The 26,190-nt window shown below is 39.0% G+C and overlaps 1 protein-coding gene across 1 annotated transcript; it reads left to right on the top strand.

Annotated features, from left to right (window-relative positions):
* The first annotated feature begins 16,778 nt into the window (after positions 1 to 16,778).
* On the top strand, positions 16,779 to 19,026 carry LOC133301610 (scarecrow-like protein 15). The gene has a single exon (XM_061501256.1). It carries the CDS (start codon positions 16,867 to 16,869, stop codon positions 18,541 to 18,543), a length of 1,677 nt encoding a protein of 558 aa, XP_061357240.1. The 5' UTR covers positions 16,779 to 16,866; the 3' UTR covers positions 18,544 to 19,026.
* The last annotated feature ends 7,164 nt before the right edge of the window (positions 19,027 to 26,190 follow it).

The raw sequence follows: 26,190 nt of genomic DNA, 5'->3' as shown, positions 1-26,190 counted from the left end.
ATAAAACTAGTTGAGATATATAGTATATATGTATACAAATAATTTGTGGTTAAAGCTATATATGATATATATGAAGTATATTGAGCCTTGCATATTATTGTAAAAGTCTGGTTGGGCAGTGTAGATATAATGGGTTATCATCTACTCGTTCGATGTTACTGAGGTTTGTAAGATGATCAAAATCAAGATTGAAGAATTTGTAGATTCAACATATGATTTAGGTGAAGGTGACGATTTCTAAATGACCAAAGAGTGAAATCAGTTGCGCATAAACTTAAAAGAGATGGATTTTTCTTGGTTAAACACCTTACAAAACAACCGTCAAAGACAATAATGGAAATAATTTTAGTAAGATGCATGAAAATGAGACGAAAAGATTATTTAGAATATTTTCTCATTTTTAAATTCTTGGTACAGTAGACACTTTCCTATCACGACTGAAAGTCATAAATGTTTGGTGTTTAACAAAGAGAAAAATAAAACTAAAATTAAAATTTCTTGCATGCATACAATACGACCATAGATAGCATTGGATTCCTTATAACTAGATTGTATAGTATACTAGCTAGCTAGAGTAATGTTTTTTACTTTAGTTAAAATTAGAAAATCCAAAAAGACTGCATTAGTATACATTATTCTGAAAAGTTGATTATCAAACGCATTATCTAAGTAAATGAATTGTTTTCTTTGGCTGTGGAAGAAGAATATACAAGACCAGAAGAGAGAAAAAAAAAGTTCTAACAGATATACGAGAGCTAGCTATAGGTGGATTCTAGCTAGAGTAATCGTCTACCCCATGTGTCCTTTTACTTAACATTACAATATGTGATTAAATTAATATATAATTCTGAAAAGTTGATTATCAAACGCATTATGTAAGTAGGGACAAGTGTTCTCACACGCCTACATGCATAAAAAAGCATGCACACATCCGATTACGATTCGAATATCAAATGGACATAAAGACACTTTATTTTTTAGGTGGCCAAACTTTCTGTTAAAGGGCCATTCCATTAACAATCTTAGCCCAAAAAAACAAGAAAAAGAAAAAACAAAAACAAACAGTCCAACATTATTAACAATAATGGAGGTGGTAGATAAAGATATGTGCGGTGTCTCTGAGTATGTAAATGAAGGGACGTATAAACTTAGAAAAATTGATGCTCTATCTGTCACGTAATATATCATATTATCATACTCCCGAATATATTCCTTTCACATTCATAGAAAATTAGAAATTTAAACAACGGGTCCACTTGCTCATTTATTTAACGACTAAATACTAATAGCATTCATGCAAATATACCACCAGGTGGGTCCACCAACGAGTCAGCTGTCGCCAATTACATCATTATTCCACGTCACTTAGTAGGAGTCACTTGAGGAAAAATTATTGATTAACAATTATTTTATGTATTATACGAATTAAATCCCTCACCACAATATCGAATCATGAATGAAGAAAGACATGAGATAAAAGAAAGCATATTGACTATTCATAGTGAGATCACAGTATTAGAGAGGATCGAACACTTCTCACTCCAAACTGTTCTGTTCTCTAGCACCAACTGAATTACTACCATTTGATTATATAGGTTTACACTATAATATTGTAAAAACTCATTAATAACTTAATTTTAACTTATCTATTACCCGAGTGACCTTTATAAACGAAAATGTTGATAATTAATATTATATAAATAGATAAAATACATATTATCGTAACTTAATTCTATGTATTTGGTATATATAATTTGTTTTAGACACATGTGATTCCCTTAACTATATGGTAATGTGTGAAATTGTTGAATAGGGTGTTAGATTCATCGAGAGAATCATTAACTAATATAAATAGCACTCTTGATGTTTAGTCTCGTGTTTAGTACATAAAATTCATTTTTAATATATTAACCCCTCAATGTGACACACGCGTTAGCTTTATGTCAAATCCAACATCTTATTTTACAATTTTATAATTTACTCGAGATCAAATATTCTATATGATACAAAATAAACTTTTGTACACCAAACATTATCATGGACAAAATTTCAAGGTTTGAAATATGTTAGTTACCCAATTAATTTAATGAAAAAATTTGTGTAAATTCCTTTCCCTAGTGTAGTGTGAACGCTACTGGATTCTTGAAAAGTACGCTTATGTTGCCTTCCTCATTTTGTTTTGGTTCGCCCATTAAATATAATAAAATGATCCTTAATTAACTAACATAATATATAAGATATTATATAAATAAAATAAAGAAAATTAGGCCACCCCAATCCCCAAAGCCGAGGCAAATAACACGAGTATTCTTTACTTTATGTCCAAGTCAAGAAATCAATATAATAGAAGAATATAGATATGCATATTCCAAAATGACTAACATATTTAGGTTTACATACAATTGTATATATATATATATATATATAAATGGTAAAGCAAGTTATACACACGAGTGACACGACTGTAGCAATTCAATTCTAGAATTAGGGAGAGAGAAAAGAAGAAGGGAAAGATAGAGAGAATTGAGAGAGAAATTTGGAATTTTCTGATTACCTTATTCAAAAGGAAAACCTACTACTTATAGTCTTCTCACATTACTATAATATTAAGGGCTTGAATATAAACTAACAATGATATAAAACTAGGCCCAATAGTCTTGGAACCTCTTAATAAAACTAGGCCCAATAATCTTGGAACCTCTTAGGTAGCTGACTAATTCGTTTGGGCCGCATGGGCCTCGCTACATTATTCCCCTCATCAAGGTCGGCCTTGTCCTCAAGGCCCACTGGAACCAAGCCCACATGCTGATGATCTCCAGGGTTTGAAGGTGTAGGTAACGGTTGATTTGGGAGCAAAAGTTGGTGAGGTGGCATAGTATTTAATGGCACATGGGGCGGCATCAGAGAAGTAATTGGGGTCTGTGATAGTGGTTGGGAAGAGATAAGAGATGGGCCATTCTCATTGGCTGAAAAACCATGCGCAGGAATTTGATTGGATGGTGGGGATAGAGGCTTTAATGGCGTGGGCAGAAGCTTTAATGGAAAGGCAGGGGTTTGGGTAGGTGAGTGTGGTATACTGGTGTGTGGAAGGGTGTGAGCGGACTCTAAAGATGACTCTCCCAAAACACCCTTCTGCTTGCTCAAAATTTCAACTTCCTCAGCACTCTCCCACGTTGAGCATTCCGGTGGTAAGTCTGACCACTGGACTAAGACCTGGTCAACCTCTTTGCCGCGTTTCCATACTTTTCTGGACGCGATAATGGCCACCGGAGTATGTGTTGGTGGCGTCTTCTCTGTGCTTTCCGGCAGAGGGTGAAGGACATACTGTCGGTCCGAGAAGAAAGGCTTTAACAGCGACACATGGAACACGGGGTGCACACGGGAACCATCTGGGAGTTTCAGTCTATAAGCAACCGGACCTATCTTTGCCAAAACTTCGAACGGTCCATAGAACTTCAGTCCCAGTTTTGCAGAAGATCTCCGATGGACTGAGAGCTGTCTATACGGCCGGAGTCGAAGCAAAACCAAGTCACCAATCTCAAAGGTGATGTCTTTTCTCTTCTGATCAACATAATTTTTCATGAAGTTTCGTGCTTTTTTTAAGTTCTCTTTTAACTCCGCAAGAATCTGTGCTCGAGTGCGAAGATCTGAGTCCACAGCTTCGAGTGCACTGGATCCAAAAGAGTACTGCAACACACACGGCGGAGATCGTCCATATGTGGCTGTAAACGGAGACGTGCCCAGCAATCTGTTAAAGGCGGTGTTGAAGTGATATTCGGCACAGCTCAGATATCTCGCCCAAGTGGACGGTTGATCATACACATAGGCTCGAAGGTACTGCTCTAACACTCGGTTTGTTCTTTCGGTCTGTCCATCGCTTTGGGGGTGATAAGCAGAGGATAAATTAAGAGTAGTCCCTTGTAGTCTGAAAAGGGTAGTCCAAAACTCACTTAAAAAGAGTGGATCTCTGTATGAGACTATAGATCTAGGAGTACCATGTAGTTTGCCCACTGTGTCCCAAAAAACCCGGGCAACCTTAGTTGCTGTGTACCATGATGGTAAAGGGGCAAAATGAGCTCCCTTAGTCAGTCTGTCAGTTACGACAAAAATGGTTGTGTGTCCGTTAGATGGGGGTAACTGAGTAATGAAATCCATCGTCAGATCTGACCAAATAGATTCTGGTGTTGGTAGTGGTTGTAGTAGCCCATAAGGCGCATGGTTGGTTGCTTTGATCTTTTGGCAGACTTCACAATTTTTAACAAAATTTCTAACATCTGTCCTTACTTTTCTCCAGGTAAAATTGGCACACAATCGCACCAATGTACGATGTACTCCCGCATGACCACCCAAGGCTGAGGAATGGTACTCGGAGAGAAGCTGGGGTATCAAAGTGGAAGCTGATGGCAGGAACAGACGGCCATGGTGATAGAGTAGTCCATTTTTATATTGCCATTGTGGCCATTGATTTATGGATGACTGTAATCCCCTAATAACCCCCATAGCATAGGTGTCTGCTTGTAATTATGTCTGTAATATGGTGCTGTAGTTAGAAATGGGGCTCGTAAGGGCCTGCAATTGGGGAGAGTTATCCGGAGAGCTCTCTGCAGGTAATCGTGACAGTGCATCTGCGACACGATTTAATTTACCAGGCTTATAAGTAATACAATAATCATAACCCAGTAACTTGGCCAGGAACTGTTGTTGTTCCGGAGTCTGAATCACTTGAGTCATAAGGCAATGAAGACTCTGGTGATCAGTACGAATGACAAATTTTGCACCAAGTAAATATTGTCGCCACTTAGCAACCGCAGCCGTAATCGCAAATAACTCGCGAATGTAAGTAGATTTACTTTGCATGAGAGGAGAGAGCTTGCGACTAAAGAAGGCTATAGGGTGCTCGGCTTGGAGCAAAACAGCACCAATGCCAACTCCTGAAGCATCTGTTTCAATAACGAATGGTGCTGTAAAATCAGGTAGGGCTAAGGTAGGAGTTGTAGTAAGTGACTCCTTGAGTTGCTGGAAAGCAAGATCAGCCTTTGGAGACCAAACAAACCCATCGCGAGTAAGTAAATCAGTTAATGGTCCAGCAATGGTAGCATACCCCTTAATAAAGCGTCTGTAGTAACCTGAAAGCCCCAAAAAGGCCCGTAGTTGTGTCTGGTTAGTTGGTACGGGCCATTCCTTGATAGCCTGTATCTTAGAAGCATCAGGAGAAACCCCTCTGGAGGAAATAACGTGGCCAAGAAATTCGACAGTAGGTTGCGCAAAACTGCATTTAGATGACTTGACAAATAGAGTATGAGTCCGAAGAATCTGCAGAACTTGGGAAAGATGCTGCAAACGGGCCTGCAAAGTTGGGCTATAAACTAAAATATCGTCAAAAAAAACCACAACAAATTTTCGTAAAAGAGATGTGAATATTTCATTCATAGTGGCCTGAAAGGAGGAGGGAGCATTGGTAAGCCCAAACGGCATAACCACGAACTCAAAGTGACCATGGTGAGTTCTGAAGGCCGTTTTATAAATGTCCTCTGGGTGCATCTTGATCTGATGGTAGCCAGAGCGAAGATCTAACTTAGAAAATACTGTTGCTCCATGTAACTCATCTAATAGTTCATCCACTGTAGGTATCGGGAATTTGTCTTTAATAGTGACAGCATTAAGGGCACGGTAATCAACACAGAATCTCCACGTGCCATCCTTCTTCTTAACCAACAAAACAGGAGAACTATAGTCTGAGTGACTGGTGCGAATTACACCACTTGCAAGCATTTCTTGAACCAGGCGTTCAATTTCAGATTTCTGGAAGTGGGGATATCGATAGGGGCGGACTTGGACTGGTTTAGTATTGGGTAGAAGATGAATATGATGGTTGTGGGTTCTGTCGGGAGGGAGATGAATGGGTGTAGCAAAAACATCACAATAGCTGGATAGTAATGTTGCCACGGTAGGTATAGGATGGTTGGATAAGGATGAATTTAGTGTAGAGGTGTGTTGGGATTCAGAGGTTGAGGTGGAGCTTAGGTACATCAAGCAAGATGTAAAACCGTCATGAGAAGCCAACTTAGATAGCTGAGCTGGTGTAATGGCACTTGGTGAAATGGATGTGTCACCTTGTAAAACTATAGCAATGTTAGAGCGGTGGAATGACATAGTCATAGATGCATAATCGGTGAGCACAGGACCCAACGTGGCTAACCACTGTATGCCCAATACCACGTCTGCTCCTTTCAAGTCTAAAAGGAATAATTCCATGGAAAATAAGTGGGATTGCATAAGCAGAGGAACTGCTGTACATACAGCCTGGCAATGCATAGAATCACCATTTCCAATCTGGACGTGAAAAGCAGAAATGGAATGTAGTGTAAGTGACAAATGTGAAGCCATACGATGAGAGATAAAATTATGGGTACTCCCCGAATCAATTAGAATTTGTACATTCTGCCCATGGATTGATCCTTTTAAACGAAACGAATGAGAGGAGTGATGTCCGAACATAGCATTTAGGCTAATTTCAGGTGTAATTTTGGTGGGTATATCTTGTTGGGGTAGTGGTGTTTCGGGTTGTTCTGGTTCTCTGATATCATCATCCTCCGTACCAGCTAAATATAATAGTGTTGCCTTGCCTTTGCACTTGTGACCGAATGTATAACGTTCATCACAGTTATAACAGAGATTTCGGTCTCTCCTAGCTTGCATTTCAGCAGGGGTCAATTTCTTGATAGGAATGGTAGGGATGGAATCTGGAGGTTTTGGTTTAGGGGGTAACAGTGTAGAAGGAGGGGGAAGATTTGTTGGTAAGGGTGATTTTGTCACCCAGGGGCGAGTAGAGCGTTCCTCTGTAAATTGTTCTTCAAATAAACGGGCCAAGGCAAAAGATCCATGTAAATCTACCGGCTTCATGGTCAATACCGAACGCCTAATTCGCGGTTTCAGTCCGCTAATAAACATGCTCTTAAGAAGTGCTGGTGTAAGATCAGGAACTTTACTAGCAAGGTCCTCAAAACTGATCTGATAGTCATTTACAGTGCCAATCTGAGTCAGTTTGGTTAACATACCAGCAGAATCTTCGAAATCTGTAGGGCCAAAACGTTGCTGCAATGCAACTGTAAAAACACGCCATGAAGTACAAAGGCCATCTCGATTCAGCCCTTGAAACCAGCGAGCAGCAGGAGAATCTAGGTGAAACGAAGCAAGTAATAACTGTTCACCATCAGGGATTTCATGATAGAGACAGTAACGATCCACAGCAAAAAGCCAATCTGTGGGATCGCCTGACGCAAATCGTGGAAAAGCTAGTCGTGGCCGCTGTGCGCGAGGTTGCTGTGTCGCCGCAGAAGAGGAAGATGCAGTTATACCCGGTCCAGATCCAAGAATACCAGAAGAAGATATTCGGACAGATTCAATCAGATTCGTTACTTCAGACTGCAGATCAGCGCGCAGACCTTGTATCTGTTCTCTAATCAGATCTGGAATCTGGAGCTGTTGTTGTTGTAATTCTTGCAACTGATTTTGCATATCTTTGTAACGTGTTTCCGCCATGAGCGATGTTTGAGTAGCATGAACTCAATGAAAGCACCAATGTAGCAATTCAATTCTAGAATTAGGGAGAGAGAAAAGAACAAGGGAAAGATAGAGAGAATTGAGAGAGAAATTTGGAATTTTCTGATTGCCTTATTCAAAAGGAAAACCTACTACTTATAGTCTTCTTACATTACTATAATATTAAGGGCTTGAATATAAACTAACAATGATATAAAACTAGGCCCAATAGTCTTGGAACCTCTTAATAAAACTAGGCCCAATAATCTTGGAACCTCTTAGGTAGCTGACTAATTCGTTTGGGCCGCATGGGCCTCGCTACAACGACTGTGTATAATTGTTATATAAGTGACTAAACTCATTATTTCACATTAGAAAAAACTCACATTTATTTTCATGTCAAATATAGTTTTTATTTTTTTATAGATATAAATATAATGGTGATATTAAGTTTCAAACCTAGGACCAACTACCCAAGTATCTGACCAAGGCTCACTCCTGATAACTTAAGTCAAATATACTTTTTAGCACATAGAATGCTCTAATTATAAGTTAAACTACTATGGATTAAGAAGCTCCAAGCAAAAGATGTACCTGATTAAGCTTTAGACTAAAAGGATCGTTGAAATAGAACGTCAAAACGAGGCCATGTGGACAAGTAAATGCTAACAGTACGTAATTCAACAGATATGAAGCCGTAATGTCATGAAACCTGCCACATGGCTCATGCATGTATTTCCACAAAAGAATAAAGTACTTTTTTCCTTTGTACCAACAATTCGATTTGAATGGAACATGAGCATGCAAATCTGACATGCTAATCAGATATACATTAGCATGATACTAATTCCCAACAATTTTTACTGTTTAACTTTGTTAAAAAAAAAAAGTTAGTCAAAAGCGCCTTGATTTGGAAAGATTTGGAGCCCAAGTTGTTTACCTAGCTTGAATATTTTTCACGTTAGATATCGTGGGTTTTGTGTAGTACAACTCGCTTAAATGTGTTATATATATATATATATATATATATATATAGGTAGGATCCTAATACACCGGTGTCAAATTTTAAATTTGACACCTCATCTTATAGCCGTTAGATTAAAAAAGAACAATGAAGTCACATGCTTACAAATCAGAATCGTTGATCTTTTTTTATCTAATAGCTATAAGATAAGGTGTCAAATTTTAAATTTGACATCGGTGTCAAAGGATCATACTTCTATATATATATATATATATATATATAATCATTTTGAAGTTGATTCAATTGTAATTTAATCGAAATTTAGACGTATTTAATTAAACTTTTCGAATAAATTCTATATAAAGTGACTAAATGTTATTTTTTATGGTGAAAAAATAGTACGTAGCTTTTCAATTATTTTACAGTCAATAATATAAAATTAATTTCAAGAAATAAAATATAATTTGTATTATATATTTAATTCAATTTTATTGTATAATATTAAACTTTTCTAATTACTGGTTCTTTTACAATGAATGTAAGCTTCGATGGCTAAATTTTCCCTGCATTGAAAGATAAAGCGGCTAAACCATGCATTCCCAACCACACCCCTCCTATATAAAGTAGTTAATGATGGACCTTTCCCTAAACTTCTTTTTTTAGGGGTATATATAAAGATGGGTGGTGCTATATAGTGCTTGTCTAGGGTCCATTCAGAACTTTTGTGGGTCCAATTTGCAGAAAGAAAGACTAAACTTGGAGCTTTAACACCCGCTAATTGACCCTTTTATCATTTCATAATCAAAAGATATATCTTTTAGAAATGTAGCATATAGTTTTGCCTTTAGGTTAGTTTCTTTCAGCAAGTGGGGAAAAAATAGTTATGTTCACGCACGAAAGTTCAGGAGTATTTGAATTTTACATATTGTTATTACATAAATACATTTTAATTTTAATTTTAAGATTGATCAGAATTTATGGGGTTGAATATAAATTAAACTGAATTATATTTCTTTGCAAAAAATATTTATCATTTTAAATTGTTGGGAATAATCGGTTCCCTCAAGCTCGGCTAAGCAGCCTTTGTGCGGAAGTCAATCAACAAGATCCTGATCTCGGATCTCGGCAATACCTCGGCCTGAACTTCACCAGGTCGGGCAGCGCAGCGGAAAAAATCAAAACAAAAACAAGAGAGAGAAGAAGAACACAACCAGATTTAACGTGGGAAAACATTCTTGAATGAAGAAGTAAAAACCTACGGGACCTAGTCCAGATCAGAAATCCACTAAGAAAATAATGGTTACAAATAATCAAATACACCAATGTGGTTGTTAACTCAACCTCTCCAATAATGGTGATAATCAAACTACCCTAGAGGTGTTTCACTCAAACTCTCTCTAGAGATCTCTCAAATGCAAAGCATAAAGCTTTGCTCAAACAATCAAATAATTTTTCTCTCAAATATGTTCTGTCAAATCAGACCTAGCCTCCACCCTCAACTAATGAGTATATATAGAAGATGTGGAAATTAGGGTTAGGGTTTTTAGGAAACCCCTCAAATGGGCTTGGGCTTAGCATTGAAGGAGGAAGCCCAACAAATCTCCCCCTCCGACTTCAATGCGTCGGCTTCAGCATCAACCCGGCTCCTTCACAGTAGTCTTCAAATTTTCTTGCTGGAACCGGCTTTGTCATCATGTCGGACCAATTTTGGTCAGTGTGCACCTTGACGAGTTCGAGCTCTCCACCTTCCACCACATCCCGGATCCAGTGATACCTCACATCAATATGTTTTGTGCGGGAGTGATAGGTAGAATTCTTTGCAAGATGGATTGCGCTTTGATTGTCACAACCCAGCTCGTACTTGTCTTGATCATGGCCGAGTTCCATGAGGAACTTCTTCATTCACAGCATCTCTTTGCTTGCCTCAGTAGCGGCAATGTACTCAGCCTCAGTTGTCGATAGTGCAACACACTTCTGAAGTCTTGATTGCCAAGAGACAGCTCCTCTGGCATATCTCATCAAATATCCTGTAGTCGACTTCCTCGAGTCGGCGTCTCCCCCTAAATCAAAATCCGAGTAGCCTTGCAACTCGGCTTTGCCTTCTCCAAATCGGAGACAAAAGTCTGTCGTACCTCGGAGGTACTTGAAGATCCATTTCACTGCTTCCCAGTGCTCTTTGTCGGGGTTTGACAAATACCGGCTTACCATTCCAACAGCATACGCCAAGTCGGGTCTAGTGCAAACCATTGCATACATCAAGCTTCCGACAGCGGATTGGTACGGGACCTTCATCATCTCATCTTTGTCTTCATCAGATCTCAGACATTGCTTCTGGTTCAGCTTTATGTGTCAGGCAAGGGGGTGCTCACTGTTTTGGCTTTGTCCATGCTGGATCTCTTCAGAATCTTCTCAATATATTTCTCTTGACTTAGCCACAGTAGCTTATTCTGTCTATCTTGGATGATCTTGATTCCGAGAATCTGCTTTGCAGGGCCGAGGTCCTTCATTGCGAAGGACGAGCTCAACGCCTTTTTCAGGGCAGCTATCCTTGATTTGTTTTTCCCTACAATAAGCATGTCGTCAACATATAACAACAAAATCAAAAAATCTCTGGCCTCATACCTCTTCACAAATACACAATGGTCGGCATCTGTCTTTTCAAACTTATGACCAATCATGAATGATTCAAACTTCTTGTACCACTGCCGAGGTGCTTGCTTCAAGCCATAGAGGCTCTTTTTCAACCGACATACCAAGTCTTCTTGGTCTGGAGCTTGGAACCCTTCTGGTTGCTCCATATATATCTCTTCTTCTAAATCACCGTGAAGAAATGTCGTCTTCACGTCCATTTGTTCTACCTCGAGGTCCATCGAAGCCGCCATGGCTAACACGGTTCAGACCGAGGTCATTTTCACAACTGGAGAAAAAATCTCCTCAAAATCAACTCCTTTCTTCTGATTGCAGCCTTTCACTACAATTCGGGCTTTGTATCTCGGCTTTTTCCCGTTCTCTTCATTCTTGATCTTGTAGACCCATTTATTTTTCAAAGCTCGTCTTCCTTTAGGCAACTCGGTCAGCTCATAAGTCTGATTCTCGTGCAGAGACTTCATCTCGTCTCGCATTGCCTTTTCCCATTCTTCTTTCTCTGAGCTCATCACAGCCTCATCATAACTCTGAGGCTCACCGTCTTCAGCAACAACGGTGTATTCATCTGATGGGTATCTTGTAGAAGGTCTTCTTTCTCGAGTTGGATATCTCGACTGTTCTTCATCTTGAGAACCCGGTTCATCATTCTCATCCCGGATCTCATCATCAACTCGGACCTCAGTGTCTTGGTCATCTTCAGCTTGTTGCTGATCATCATTTTCTTGATTTTCTCCCCCTGCTTCAGCTCGGACAGGAGGGATGGGTTCTTCACGTCTGACAGTAACCCGGATTTGGGCTTCGAGATGTCATGAATGTTCTCATACTCATGAAAGATCACATCTCGACTTCTCACGATCTTCTTATTGATTGGATCCCAAAGTCGGAACCCGAACTCGGATTTTGGTGAACCCAGATAGATGCATTCTTTTGTCTTTGCATCAAGTTTGGCCCTTTCATCTTTAGGGATATGCACGAAAGCTCGGCATCCAAACACCTTCAATTGATTGTAGGCCGCTTTCCGACCTGTCCAGACTTCTTCTGGAATTTCTCCTTCAAGTGGCCTTGATGGTGAGAGGTTGATCAAGTCAACAGCTGTTTTGACGGCTTCTCCCCAGAATGATTTCGGTAACCCGGCATTGGATATCATGCTTCGTACCTTCTCTTCAATTGTTCTGTTCATCCTCTCAGCCAGTCCATTCAACTGTGGAGTCTTGGGGGGCGTCTTCTCAAGTCGAATCCTGGCCGCTTTGCAGTATGCATCAAATGGGCCGCAATACTCACCACCATTATCAGATCGGACCACCTTCAATTTCTTTCCAGTCTCCCTTTCAACCATAGCATGGAATTCTTTAAAGGATTGGAGTACCTGGTCTTTAGTCTTCAACAAATATACCCACACTTTGCGGGAATGGTCATCAATAAATGAAACAAAGTACTGAGCTCCTCCAAGGGATCTTTCCGACATGGAGAAAACATCAGTATGGACGAGGTCAAGAATATACCTGCGTCGTCTTGGTTGATCCGGTCTCACAAAAGAAACTCGGTGCTGCTTTCCAGCTAGGCAGTGCGTGCAACTCTCCAACGCTTGGCCTTTCAACCCGGTAAATAATCCTTTCTTGTTCAGGATCTGTAGTCCTTTCTCGCTCATGTGGCCGAGGCGCTTGTGCCATAGCTCCAAGCTAGGTTCATCTCGAACAGAATTGGCTTCTCCGCCATTGATCTTTCCTTGCATCACGTACAAGGAGACTTCCTTCTTACCTCGGGCCACGACCAAGTTTCCCTTGGCCAGCTTCCATCTCACACTACCGAAGTAGTTCACTAACCCGGCATCATCAAGCTTGCCTACCGAGATTAGGTTCAAACGCATATCAGGTACATGCCTCACATCCTTCAACACAAGTCGGCATTCGACATCTGTGGTCAGAGTTACATCGCCAACACCAACAATCTTGTTGGTCACTTGATTTCCCATCTTCACGACTCCAAAATCACCACCTCGATAAGAGGAGAAAAAACCTTTGTGTGGAGTAACATGGAAGGAGGCACCAGAGTCAACAATCCAGGTGCAGTCATCATATGCAACATTCAAATAATTATCTTCACCAAGGAGGAATATCTCGGCATCAGGGTTTGCAGCCACCGCAGTGGTGCTCTTGTCTTCCCTCTTCTTGGGAATAATCTGATCCGGCTTCACAGAGTCGTTCTTTTCATCATTCTGTAGGGTCCAGCAGTCTGGCTTCTTATGGCCTATCTTTCCACAGTAAAAGCACTTCAACTCATATTTCGGCTTTGACCGACCTCTGGACTTATCTCGTCTGTCACGACCTCTACCTCGGCTTTTGCTTCTACCGCGGGAGTCAGATTTCCCTTTGTTCTCAGCAACATTGGCCTCAGACGTACTCGAAGTACCTCGTTCTCTTCTCCTGGATTCTTCGCCCAGGAGGCTGTCTGTCACGACATCCATCTTCAATTTTCCATCTGGAGTCGAGTTATTAAGGGTCACCACCAGAGTATCCCAGCTTTCTGGCAGCGAGCTCAACAGCAACAATGCCTGCAATTCTTCATCAATTTTCATATCAGCCTTTGATAGCTGATTCACAATACCTTTGTAGGTGTTCAGGTGTTCAATCATGCTCATGTCGTCCTTGTATTCAAGCTTAACAAGTCGGCGAACCAGGTGTGCTTTGTTCCTGGGAGTCTTCTTCTAAATCATGGACTCTAGCTTCGTCCACAACTCATACGCGTTCGTGAATTCGGACACATGCTCAAAGAGGCTTTTATCAATATATTTCCTGATCGTGGCTATCGCCTTCCGACTCAGGATCTCCCACTCCTTATCAGTTTTGCCTGCCGGTCTCTCATCAAGGATAATGGGCTCATGCAGATCTTTGCAGTAGAGATGATCTTCCATCATCGGTCTCCAATAAGTGAAGTTGTCTGCGGTCAACTTGAGCATATCTCCATCATGAGTTATGCCACTGGTCTCCATCTCGTCTCCCTCAGAACCCGTCGAACTTGGGCTCTGATACCACTGTTGGGAATAATCGGTTCCCTCAAGCTCGGCTAAGCAGCCTTTGTGCGGAAGTCAATCAACAAGATCCTGATCTCGGATCTCGGCAATACCTCGGCCTGAACTTCACCAGGTCGGGCAGCGCAGAGGAAAAAATCAAAACAAAAACAAGAGAGAGAGAAGAAGAACACAACCAGATTTAACGTGGGAAAACCTTCTTGAATGAAGAAGTAAAAACCCACGGGACCTAGTCCAGATCAGAAATCCACTATGAAAATAATGGTTACAAATAATCAAATACACCAATGTGGTGGTTAACTCAACCTCTCCAACAATGGTGATAATCAAACTACCCTAGAGGTGTCTCACTCAAACTCTCTCTAGAGATCTCTCAAATGCAAAGCATAAAGCTTTGCTCAAACAATCAAATAATTTTTCTCTCAAATATGTTCTGTCAAATCAGACCTAGCCTCCACCCTCAACTAATGAGTATATATAGAGGAGGTGGAAATTAGGGTTAGGATTTTTAGGAAACCCCTCAAATGGGCTTGGGCTTAGCATTGAAGGAGGAAGCCCAACATAAATGACATAACTTTGCGTCATTTTAAATGAAACGATATTGTTTTGTAGATATTTATTGTTCTTTTACATTCTCTTTCCTCTACAAATTTAGGAGGAGAGTGAAAGAGAAAGTAATATAGAGGAAAGAGAATGTAAAAAATCAATAAATATGAATTGAAACACTATCGTTTCAATTAAGAGTGAATTGTTTTATTTTATTTTTTTACGAAAAAAAATGACACAAAATTATGCTTTTTAAAATGAAAAATATTTTTCCTTATTGCTAAATGTATTGAAAGTTTTGTTGCACTAGATACGAATAAATTAAATTTTATACTAAAATTTGTTCACTCTTAATTTTCTTGTTAATAAATATTCATTAAACTATATAAAGCGTCTACTAGAATTTAAATAAATAAACGTAAAATAATTGACATAGAATGAAATTAATTTAGGATGTGAGATGCTTGAAGAATTGTTGAGTGATTATTATATAGGAAGAAGAAGAAACTATATCAATGGCAGATCCAGAAAATTAATGAAGGGTGGCCACTCAATAATGTCTGGTCTGAAACGCGACTTGCGAGTAGCTGTCGATTAGCTGGGACTGGTTTAGATATATATCTAGACAGATTGCGACTCAATTGGACGGCTGGGACTGGTTTAGATATATATCTAGACGGATTGCGACTCAACTAGATCGATAATGGAGGAAGAAGCAAATGTTCCAACTTCCAATAATGGAGGTTGAGGTGTGAGAGGAGATGAATCAGTATGTAGATGCAAACGATGAGTGTCGAATAGAGCTCTATGCTGTTAGGTTTGGATAATGAAGATGGAAGAGAAAAAAAACTCACGGGAAAATAAAATAGAATGAGAAAAATTAAAGGGATAAGATATCGTAACAACCAATTAGGATTATTACCAATTAATTTCACCGTTAGATCGAATATGTTGATCTAACGGTTATATTTATTTTTATCTTTGTAGGGTTATGATCCCCGTATTTACATAACCATACAAAGATGAAAATAAATATAAAGTATTAAATATGGAGAATCATAATCATACAAAGATGAAAATAAATATAACTGTTGGATCAACATAATCGATCTAACAATAGAATGGATTGGTAGTAATATTGGTAGTAACCTTAATTGATTGTTATAATATCCTACCCCGAAATTAAATTGGGAAAACTTAAATTTTAAGATAAGGATATTTTTGTAATTTTGCATCATATTTTAAGGGTGGGCACTTGCCCCCCTTCTCTTCAACCTATATCCGCCTTTGTATATATGTAGTTATACATATAGTAATTGTACAAATTAAATTCATTTGACTGGAATCAATTGTTTCACAATCATCTGTTTCAAATTTTGTATGTAAACTATCTCATGTCAAAAGTACATAAATGTACAGTTTAATTTTATGGAAATGTTGCTTGTACAATTGTATGCAATCAATGTTATTAATATTAATATAGCAATATGTACCCTTTGAGAAGCCATACACTACAAAAGAATTAAAGTGATCACTTCCTGAATCATGAGTGAACATATATCGCGATGTAAAATCCCAACTTTCTTCGTATTGGGAGTGAATAGCCATGTATACTCTCCCTTACTGATAAGAACATCCAATGTTGCCTTATGAAGTCTTATTTTCAATTTGCTGTATTTGTGATGATTTTAAAAGTGTATATAGGGTAAAAATTCAAAACCATTTCAACTTTATATTGTTAACTAGTCATCCAATATATATGAGAAAGTAGAGTCATAGATATATGGTTAAACATATGTCATATCCTTCTTCATGCAAGAAAAGCAAAGACAAAAGGCAAGGCAAGTCAAGCGTGGCTTCATGTAGAAGCTCCACAACGATAAAAGGTTACCCTTTTTCCTCTCTCTGACTCATGTCGAGCATAGTGATAGAACATGTATGGCACCATTCATATGTTACCCATACATGGCATAACAAAAGAGATATGCAAATGTATCCTACAAAGCACTGGTTGCAGGCACACACGCAAAGATAAAAAGGCGACCATCATAGCAATCAAAAGCCCCCTCTCACTCTTCTCACTTTCACCACCAAGCAAGGTATAACAACAGCTTTTATTAGCTTTAGCCTCTAGCTAGAGATGAGAGTTCCCATTTCCTCATCCCCACAGCCAAACCCAAAACTCACCCCAAACGTTGTCATCCACACCCCACCCAACATCATCATCAACAACAGCAACAACAACAATCATAATAATCCAACCTTGTGCTACGAACCCACCTCTGTTCTTGACCTCTGCAGGAGTCCTAGCCCTGAAAAAAAACCAACTGTCCCAAAGCCAGACCCAGAAGACCATCTAGAGCTGGAGGATCATGTGTTGCCTAATTTGGATTGGTGGGATTCCATCATGAAGGACTTGGGTTTACATGATGACCCTAACACACCCCTTTTGAAGAGTACTAACACTGATAACCTCAATTCCAATCCATGCATCCCTGATTTCCCACCTTCTCAAGACCCACCCTTTGATCACACACCAGATTTCACCACTCTCTCTGAAATTTACTCCAATCATAACCTGGCCTACAACTACAATAATAGCACTAATAATAACACTTTGGACCATTTGGTACATGACTTCAATCACCACCACCACATCAACAACAACAACAACAATAACAATAACAATAGCAATTGGGATTTCATTGAAGAGCTTATCCGTGCAGCTGATTGCTTTGACAGCAACAACCTACAACTTGCTCAGGCAATCTTGGAGCGGCTTAACCAACGGCTACGATCGCCTTCGGGTAAACCGCTCCACAGAGCAGCGTTTCACTTCAAAGACGCACTCCAATCGGTTCTCTCCGGTTCGAACCGGACGACAATTCCGTCGCGGCTTTCTTCCATGGCGGAGATCGTGCAAAACATCAAAACGTTCAAGGCGTTCTCGGGAATCTCACCGATCCCAATGTTCTCCATCTTCACAACTAATCAAGCACTCCTGGAAGCTCTCCATGGCTCATCCTTTATGCACGTCGTCGACTTCGAAATCGGCCTTGGCATCCAGTACGCTTCTCTCATGAAAGAGATCGCCGAGAAGGCCGGCGGAAACAACAACTCGCCGCTCCTCCGCATCACCGCCGTCGTGCCGGAAGAGTACGCCGTCGAGAGCCGCCTAATCCGTGAAAACCTCAACCAGTTCGCGCACGATCTCGGGATTCGTGTCCAGGTCGAGTTCGTGCCGCTTCGTACCTTCGAGACGGTGTCGTTTAAGGCCGTGAGATTCGTCGACGGCGAGAAGATAGCCGTACTGTTATCCCCGGCGATATTCTGCCACCTCGGCTCCGGCGGCAGCGGAAGCAGCACCGCCGCTTTTCTGGCTGACGTCCGGAGGATATCTCCCGCCGTGGTGGTGTTCGTCGACGGCGAGGGGTGGACTGAGGCTGTGGCGGCGGCGTCGTTTCGGCGCGCGGTGGTGAACAGCCTGGAGTTCTACTCGATGATGCTGGAATCGCTGGATGCGTCTGTTGTGTCAGGGGGAGGGGGCGATTGGGTGAGGAGGATCGAGATGCTTCTGCTGCGGCCGAAGATCTTTGCGGCGGTGGAAGGCGCCGGAAGAAGGGTTCCGCCGTGGAGGGAGGCGTTTTACGGCGCCGGAATGAGGCCGGTGCAGTTGAGCCAGTTCGCGGATTATCAAGCAGAGTGTTTGTTGGCGAAGGTGCAAATCAGAGGCTTCCACGTGGCAAAGCGACAGGCTGAGTTGGTGCTCTTCTGGCATGAGCGGGCCATGGTTGCCACGTCAGCTTGGCTCTGTTAGAAGCTTACAGTGCAGACAGAATTTTAAGCATCAATTTTACCTGTATTAGATATGAACTTTAATTTCAAGCTCGCATTAGCAAGAATGCAGCTTTAACTTTAATTTTGTTTATTACGGAAAATTAATGATACTAAAAAAAAATAATTATACTCATAATCACTTTTTTCTTATCATCTTTTTCAAATACTTTTATTACAATTTGATCAAAATCAAATCAATGAGTTTCATTTAATATCATTTTGTAACTATTGATTTGATTTTGATCACAATAGTAAAAGTGATTGTAAGTTGTAAAAGAAAAGTGCTTGGAAGTACATAAACTTGTATTTGTTACGGAGCGTTTTGCTTTTGTGTAATATAGATATTTTTTTTAGGGTGTCTTTTAATTTGTTAGAGAAGAGATATAAGTACCAAAAAAAGAAGAAAAAAAAAGAGATTTGTAAGTCTGCTGCTTAAAGTTCCATCTTGTTATCTTAATGAATATCGCTGGCTTTTCAATCAAAATATTTGGGAAACAAATAGCTCTTTCTATCTCTATGCGTTGTGGTATGGAGTATTTTGCTGCAAAAGTGAGATATCGAAATTCACTACCATATATGATAGGCATATTCAGTATGGAATAACAGTTGTTAATCCACTTTGGCTAATTGTAATGTTTTTTCTCCACTCCATAGATTTCTCGTTTGGTTATTAACGGTATGTAATATGTTCTCGAAACCAAACTTCCAGGGTTGTTCGACGTGACATGATCACATGAAGATCTATAATTCTGGATAAGAACATTCTTTGGCACTTCAGGTGTTACTCAAGCATCTGGAGAACGCAAAAGGAAGAAAAAGAAGCATCCCCAACGATTTGTGCTGGTAGCCTGATAGTTTTATGCTTTCTGATTATGTGAGGAGCATCACTTCCAGAATTATCCTTTATTTTTTGAATTTCTTTTACCATGTTGTTGATAGCAAAATTATACTTTTCTGCCAGATGAGGGTTTTGAAAATTTCAAGATTTTAGATTGGACTTCAAAAAAGCAAGACAGTAGTATTTCTCATAGTTATTAAAACCGGAACGACCTGGCCGAGTCGATCCGGGAACCGGTAAATCGGTCATATATCCGGTCCGGTTGAAGTAACGGACCGGTCATGCATCAGAACCGGTGCGACCTGATCCGACCCGGTCGATTTTCGTGAAAATTGGTGATCCGGTCAGTTAACCGGTGACCCGACTCGGTCTTTAAAAAAAAAATTCAAATTCTTTTTTTCAAAAAAAAAATCATAATGGATATATTTGAATATTTTTTTACTTATTGAGTTACATAAGTTATGTACCTACAACACTAATATTATCTCAATTGTGCATTATGCACAAAATTTTGATTTGATTTATAGTTAGAGATGTCATTTTCTGAATTTAAAGCCTCGTATCACGATCATTATATTTGTATTTGATCCTTTATTGGATAATAGTATGTGATTTATTATTTTTTATATTAAAATATTTGAATTTTTTATTACTTTTTTAGATATTTGAGTATATTTATATAATTTTAATTAAATTATAAAATTGCATATAATTACCGAGTCATGCGGTTGAACCAGTGACCCACTGGTTGAATCAGTGACCCACTGACCCAGTACATCAACCGGGTCAATGACCGGACCGGTTTTAATAACATTGGTATTTCTAGTTTTCTACACATGTACGAACTCGAAGACGCCTGAAGTGATAGATTTAAAATTTCAGGATAATATATATAATCATAAAATATGCAAACAATACCAAATCAAAATAGAGATTGCGTGTATCTTGTTATTCTATCACAAAATCGGAGAAAAAATGAACTATATGTCAGAATTTTTTTCTCTACGACTTATTCCAAAAAATGGCAGCCTCCATACATGACGGCTCATGGGGCTTTACCCCAATATAAATAGGCTAGAGAGAGGACCTAGCCAGATACCCTGAAAAGAGTTTGTGTAACATCCCGTAGTACTCCGGTTGTTAACATACATGATATTTAGCATACACAACGGAAGACTTTATTTTAAAAAACATAATAAAGCGTCTTATAAAAATACAAGTAAACTTTTCCAAAATATTTTCTAAAACATTTTCAAAGCGTTCATCTGATATTTTGCATTAGCGTAACATTAACATCTAAGTCTACTACTTAAAGCCATCGGCCATCACTAGTGGTCGTTGACCATCCGAATATGACCTCAAGTGTCATTCCTGACGAAGTCTCACGGACAGCATAACGGTTGTATTTCGGATAACTGGGAACATGGGTCCCACACATACAATAACATTATAGATACAGTAATTAAACAAACAGCTCGCAAGTCCCACTCGGACTGCGTTCCCCTCTCAAGGTCAATACAAACAATAAGGCTCCATGCCCAAATAACTGAATCCATACATCAAGCCTAGATTAACTTCCAAAACGTCTAAGCATCAGTAAATAATCCATGGCTCTAATACTACAGTCATGAGCCTAAATAAATACATACTAGAATCTCAACATAAGATAATTGGACATGCTAATAATTATACATGCCATCACAAAGTCTAATCATAATATAAATAATCAGCATCGTCATCCACTACTCCAAGGCGGGGGCCTTGCCCCTAGAAGTATCTACACTACTCTGAGTACCTGAAATGATGTCCCCAAACGGGGTGAGATAACACATCTCAGTAAGCTCAAGGTTCATAAAGGATCTTCTAATCCCCTGAGCCCACTTCCTGCATGACAAATCAGATATAAAGTATATAATACAGGCATACAACATAAACATAGCATCATCATATCATCCTTGTGTAACCCCAGGGTCAAAGCCATAGACGGTTACACATGTGTGACTCCAGGGTCAAGCCATAGACAATCAACACAACCTCAATATGAAATAGCTCCCAGAGTCAAGTCATAGGTAGCCTACATACCATGATCACTGGCCAGGATTCTCATAACATATATCATCAGTGCATCATCATAACATCAAGAATCATATAACATCTATATGAATGTGAATGAATGCACATATACATTACACCACATACTTTCATACAATACAACCATAATGCCCACCATCATGGTGGGGGCCACAAGAGAGAGGAACAACCAGAACCAGGAGCTTACCTCATTGAGCTTATCACAAGCCCAACTCCAACAGTAAAACACGTATGCTCCAATAAACCCTCAAGTGCCAAGTCCTCTAGGCAAACCTAGAGCAGGAATCATTTACATCATTAATACTCAATCACTTAATGATTCCACATTTCATTCTTACATGTCAATATTATACTCATTACAAGTCTAGACCAATTATTACATAATTATGTATTTTAGTGTATTATTACAAGCAATCTCCATCTTCAATCACTTACATAACTTAGAATTGGCCAATTGTCACAGCCCTCCTACCTTAGCAGGGTAGGATTCCAGGCATTGGGATTTTTAACTGGTAGTACAGTTCAACCCATATCTACTCCCTACCCTCGTCAGCACCCGGATGTTACGTACCCATCAACTTCCGCCTAGTTCGCCCTTGAACCACACTGAATTGGGAGAAAGGCCCTACTTTGATACCACTTGTAATGCCCTACCACTTGCTGGATCAATAACTATCCCCACAAACCAACACATGAATTTTCAGTATACTTTGTCCTCACTCACACACTTCTTGATAAACTTCGCAGGAGGTCACCCATCCTAGAATTGCTCGAAATCAAGCACGAGTAACTATGAAGTTTTTAAGTTTTGGGCTACCGAAAAGCATATGTATCTTCTTAGTATAGGTAGTACATATTAAATCTTTTAAGTTATCCTCAACTGTACAATCTCATACCTGCACAACCTCTAGATCTCTCTCGTTCGGGTGTTGATTCAATTCATTCATGTACCCTTCTGGTTGGAAGCCTACTAGGAGCTTATTGTCACAGGCCTCCTATCTTAGCAGGTCTGGACTCCAAGCACTGAGATTTGGATTGGTAGTACAATCCAACCTATGCGCCAAAAGACTATCTACTTCCTGCCCCTCACCAGTGCCCGGATGTTACATTCTCCTCCCTCCCTCACTCTTATGCTCACCCCATAATCTCTTTTTCCCTCAAAACTCCACCATTTTCATTTCCTTCACACCATACTCAATCGACTAAGAGAGAAGGAAAGAAAGCAACCATAACCTTCATCCCTTCTTGTAGAGTGAACCATTGTAAGAAACCAAGAAAAAACCTAATTCCTCTCCTTCTCCATAGTTGTGCCCCACTTTCTAGGGGAAGATAGAGTTTTCCACCATTAAAGCTTAGGGGTTTTGGTTTCTACTAGCTTTGGGTGGTTTGAGATAAGATTCCATGGTTTCTTTTTAGGATTTTGTTGGATTTCATGAAATGGAAGTTAAGATTTTGATTATGTGAAATTAGGGGTTTTGGTGTTGTAGTGTGAAAATGATGAAATTGACACTTGAATCCTTATCATGATGTGTAGGAGTGTTATTGGTTGTGTAGAAATTGGATTGAAACAACCTTTGATCTAGGATTAGGTGTTCTTGAAATCTCAAGAAAAGGGTAAGTTCTCAAAGTCTATGCTCTTGAGGAATTATGAGTATTAACTTGATGATTTGTATAGTATGTGTGATGTGAATTGAATTTCCACCTTGTGAATAGTTGAATTAGTGTTGATATTGACTCACTTGGACAAGGAAAGTGTTAGAGAATATTGATTCAAGAGATAAACTCTTGGACCTTGTCCCACTTGTTGTTCCACCATGCTCATTTGGAGATGGTTATGTTTATTGGATGATTGGTTGATTATTAGTTGTATGGCATAGTTGCATTCATATAGAGTTGTTGTGCATTGGTGTACGGACCAATATACAAGCACTAGGGGTCTAGATTGCAAGATTAGTGTACGAACTAATATACAATTGAATGCTTATTGGATGAATTGATTGTTTAGTTCTTTGTCCATTTGAACATATATATGAACTTTCCTTGGAGATTTATCCTAAGAGGTAAGGCTCTTGAAAGTTCTATATGGACACTAGCTTTGAGGTACGACTCATTGGAGTAGTCGTAGTGTACTGAGTTCACAAGTTAAATCAATTTTGTATTGACTCTATTTATATGATGCTTGTTATGCCATGAGTATTAACCATTCATGCAGGAAGTGAACTCAAAGGTGGATGAATCCTCCAAGGATCCTAAGTTTATTAAGATTATTATCTCACCCTTTTTAGGGATTATGTTTTAAGTGCTCCAGGTGAAGGAGTTGGGACTTAATAGGGCAAGAAACCTGTATACTGCTTGGTGTAGCACCTCGTCTGCACCCGGTGTATTATCCTGCAAATGGTATTAAGCGCAATATATTTAATCAAATAAATGCGAAAGCTAAACTTAATTGAATTATGTCTATTCTTATGTCAAAACATGAATAAATTTTTTCCTTTCCTAGTGCATTGCAATTCATCAATCATTTCTTGTCCAATTAAAACTATATGATACTTTCTTAAACCTCACGTCTTTAAAAATAAAACGAATCACATCTCCTTTGTATTTAGAGGCTTTGGAGATTATTCCCAAATAGTAAAAGATACCTAATTAACGGTTATAAAATTTCCATACACATTCCAACTATCAACTAGTCCAACATATAATCCATCCATGGATTACAATTAATAGGCTTTATGCCTTTTCTTTTAATTATTAATAATTATGCATCAACTTCCAAAAGTAACATGAAGATAAATACTGAATAACCTCTTACATTCATTCTTGATATACATCATGAATAAATTAAGGTTTGCATACAATCCATATATATATCTCAAAATAACATATCATAATAGCAAGGCCCTATACATGTTCCTCCAAATAAAAGATACAAGTCTTGTACAAAATAGGCATAGACACTATTTATGCTCACCAAAATATATACCCATGTCATATACAGCCAAGGAAAATCAAAATACAATATCCCCTATGAGTCTCTAACAAAATGACTAAGCAACATGCAAAAAATATCATTCCCTACACAAGCCTCTTACCTAGGGAAGGTCCAACTCCATCAACATGTGTACCTGAAATATGGTCCCCACACAGGGTGAGATAACAATCTCAGTAAACTAGGGGTCCTTGGAGGATTCTTCCACCCCTAAGTTTGCTTTATGTGTAAAAACACTAAAGCAGATATAATACAATATTTATCAATGCAATAAATCACAATCTCAACCAAGTTATTCCTCAGGACACCGGTCGTCACTAGAATGCTCATATGGCATTTCCCAAATAACTCCCCAAGGGCGGGCTCTATAACACCTCGTATTTCTAAAACGTATAATTATATATGAAAATGTGGATTAAAGGGTAGGATTAGGGAAAATCCTAAATTTAGAACCAAAATACGTAAAAAGGGTCAAATTAGGCCCATGATATGTCAAATTGAAGCTTGAGGTATCTAGTTTACTATATAAAAATGTGAGAGCAATTGGTGGAGTAATTTTCCAGAATCGTTGAAAGAGTAGAGAATGTTTGGAGCCCTGTTTGAGGTTGGCTGGCAGCTTTGCTTGTCCAGCTTTAAATGCTGATAAACGGAGCAAACGAGAACTTTATGGAGCGTGTGATAGCTTGTTGGAAATATAATTAAGTCTAGAATAATATACTAAAAGATGGGAGGTTCGTAGCATGCAGATCTCTCGCAATATCTAGATTACTGAACCATGTTCAGTTATGTAAAAACCTTAAAAGTGAGATTTATGCTAAGTAGGTTTATGGGAACCCCTTAGTGACTTGAGAGAAGCATTATATGATAGTTAGACATTATTTATAATTATTCCGCGTTTATATTTCAGTTATGATCATAACTTTTACTCATTACGTTTTATTCCTATTTTAAATGCTCGCGTAATGAAAAAGAAAAAGTTTCCTCGCATTTTCATAAATGAACTGATGTGATTGTAACTGCGCTTAATATCATAATCAATGTTAACAATACTGGTGCTAAGGGAAATCCATATTATAATGCTCATATCTAGTTTTACCCACTTAGTATTGCGTCCACATCACTCTGGTACTAAGGGAAATCCATATTATAATGCTCATATGGCAACTCCAAGAAGAGTCCCAACATGCTCCTTTTCTCAGGTTTTGACCACTTGGAATTGCACCCACGTAACTCTGGTTCCAAGAGAAGTCCATATTATACTTTGCAATAGTGAGATCAACTTCTCAAAGTAATTCAGAAAGGCATATCACCTTTTAGGCATTAAACAAATAATACAAATAATCTCCTGGCCAGGGATCCAATCAAAATGCAGCATAATAAAGGTATCACACCATTATGCATCCAATAAAGCATATAAATATAATATGCATTATATCACATCTTAGTGCAATTACATACACCACTATAAAACTATTACTCCCTCAGAGTATGTTGGAACAAAAGGGGGATAAATCCCAAGATCCGAAAGCTTACATCAAGTAGCTTCCTATGCAAAGATTTCTTCACACATGAAATCTATCTAATCATTGCTTTATGTCCAAAGCAATAACAAAATACATTTGCTTCTATCAACACTTATTTCAAAGGTAATAATACAATCATTCATATATCAAATACCAAGCCAACAACCATCATTTTACCAAGAATAT

Source organism: Gastrolobium bilobum, unplaced genomic scaffold, assembly GCF_033153095.1.
Source record: "Gastrolobium bilobum isolate Gb01-03AN ecotype WA unplaced genomic scaffold, APGP_CSIRO_Gbil_v1 utg26694, whole genome shotgun sequence".
NCBI classification, from domain to species: domain Eukaryota; kingdom Viridiplantae; phylum Streptophyta; class Magnoliopsida; order Fabales; family Fabaceae; genus Gastrolobium; species Gastrolobium bilobum.
Note: the sequence above shows the minus strand (reverse complement) of the source record. Positions and strands in the feature narration are given on the sequence as shown.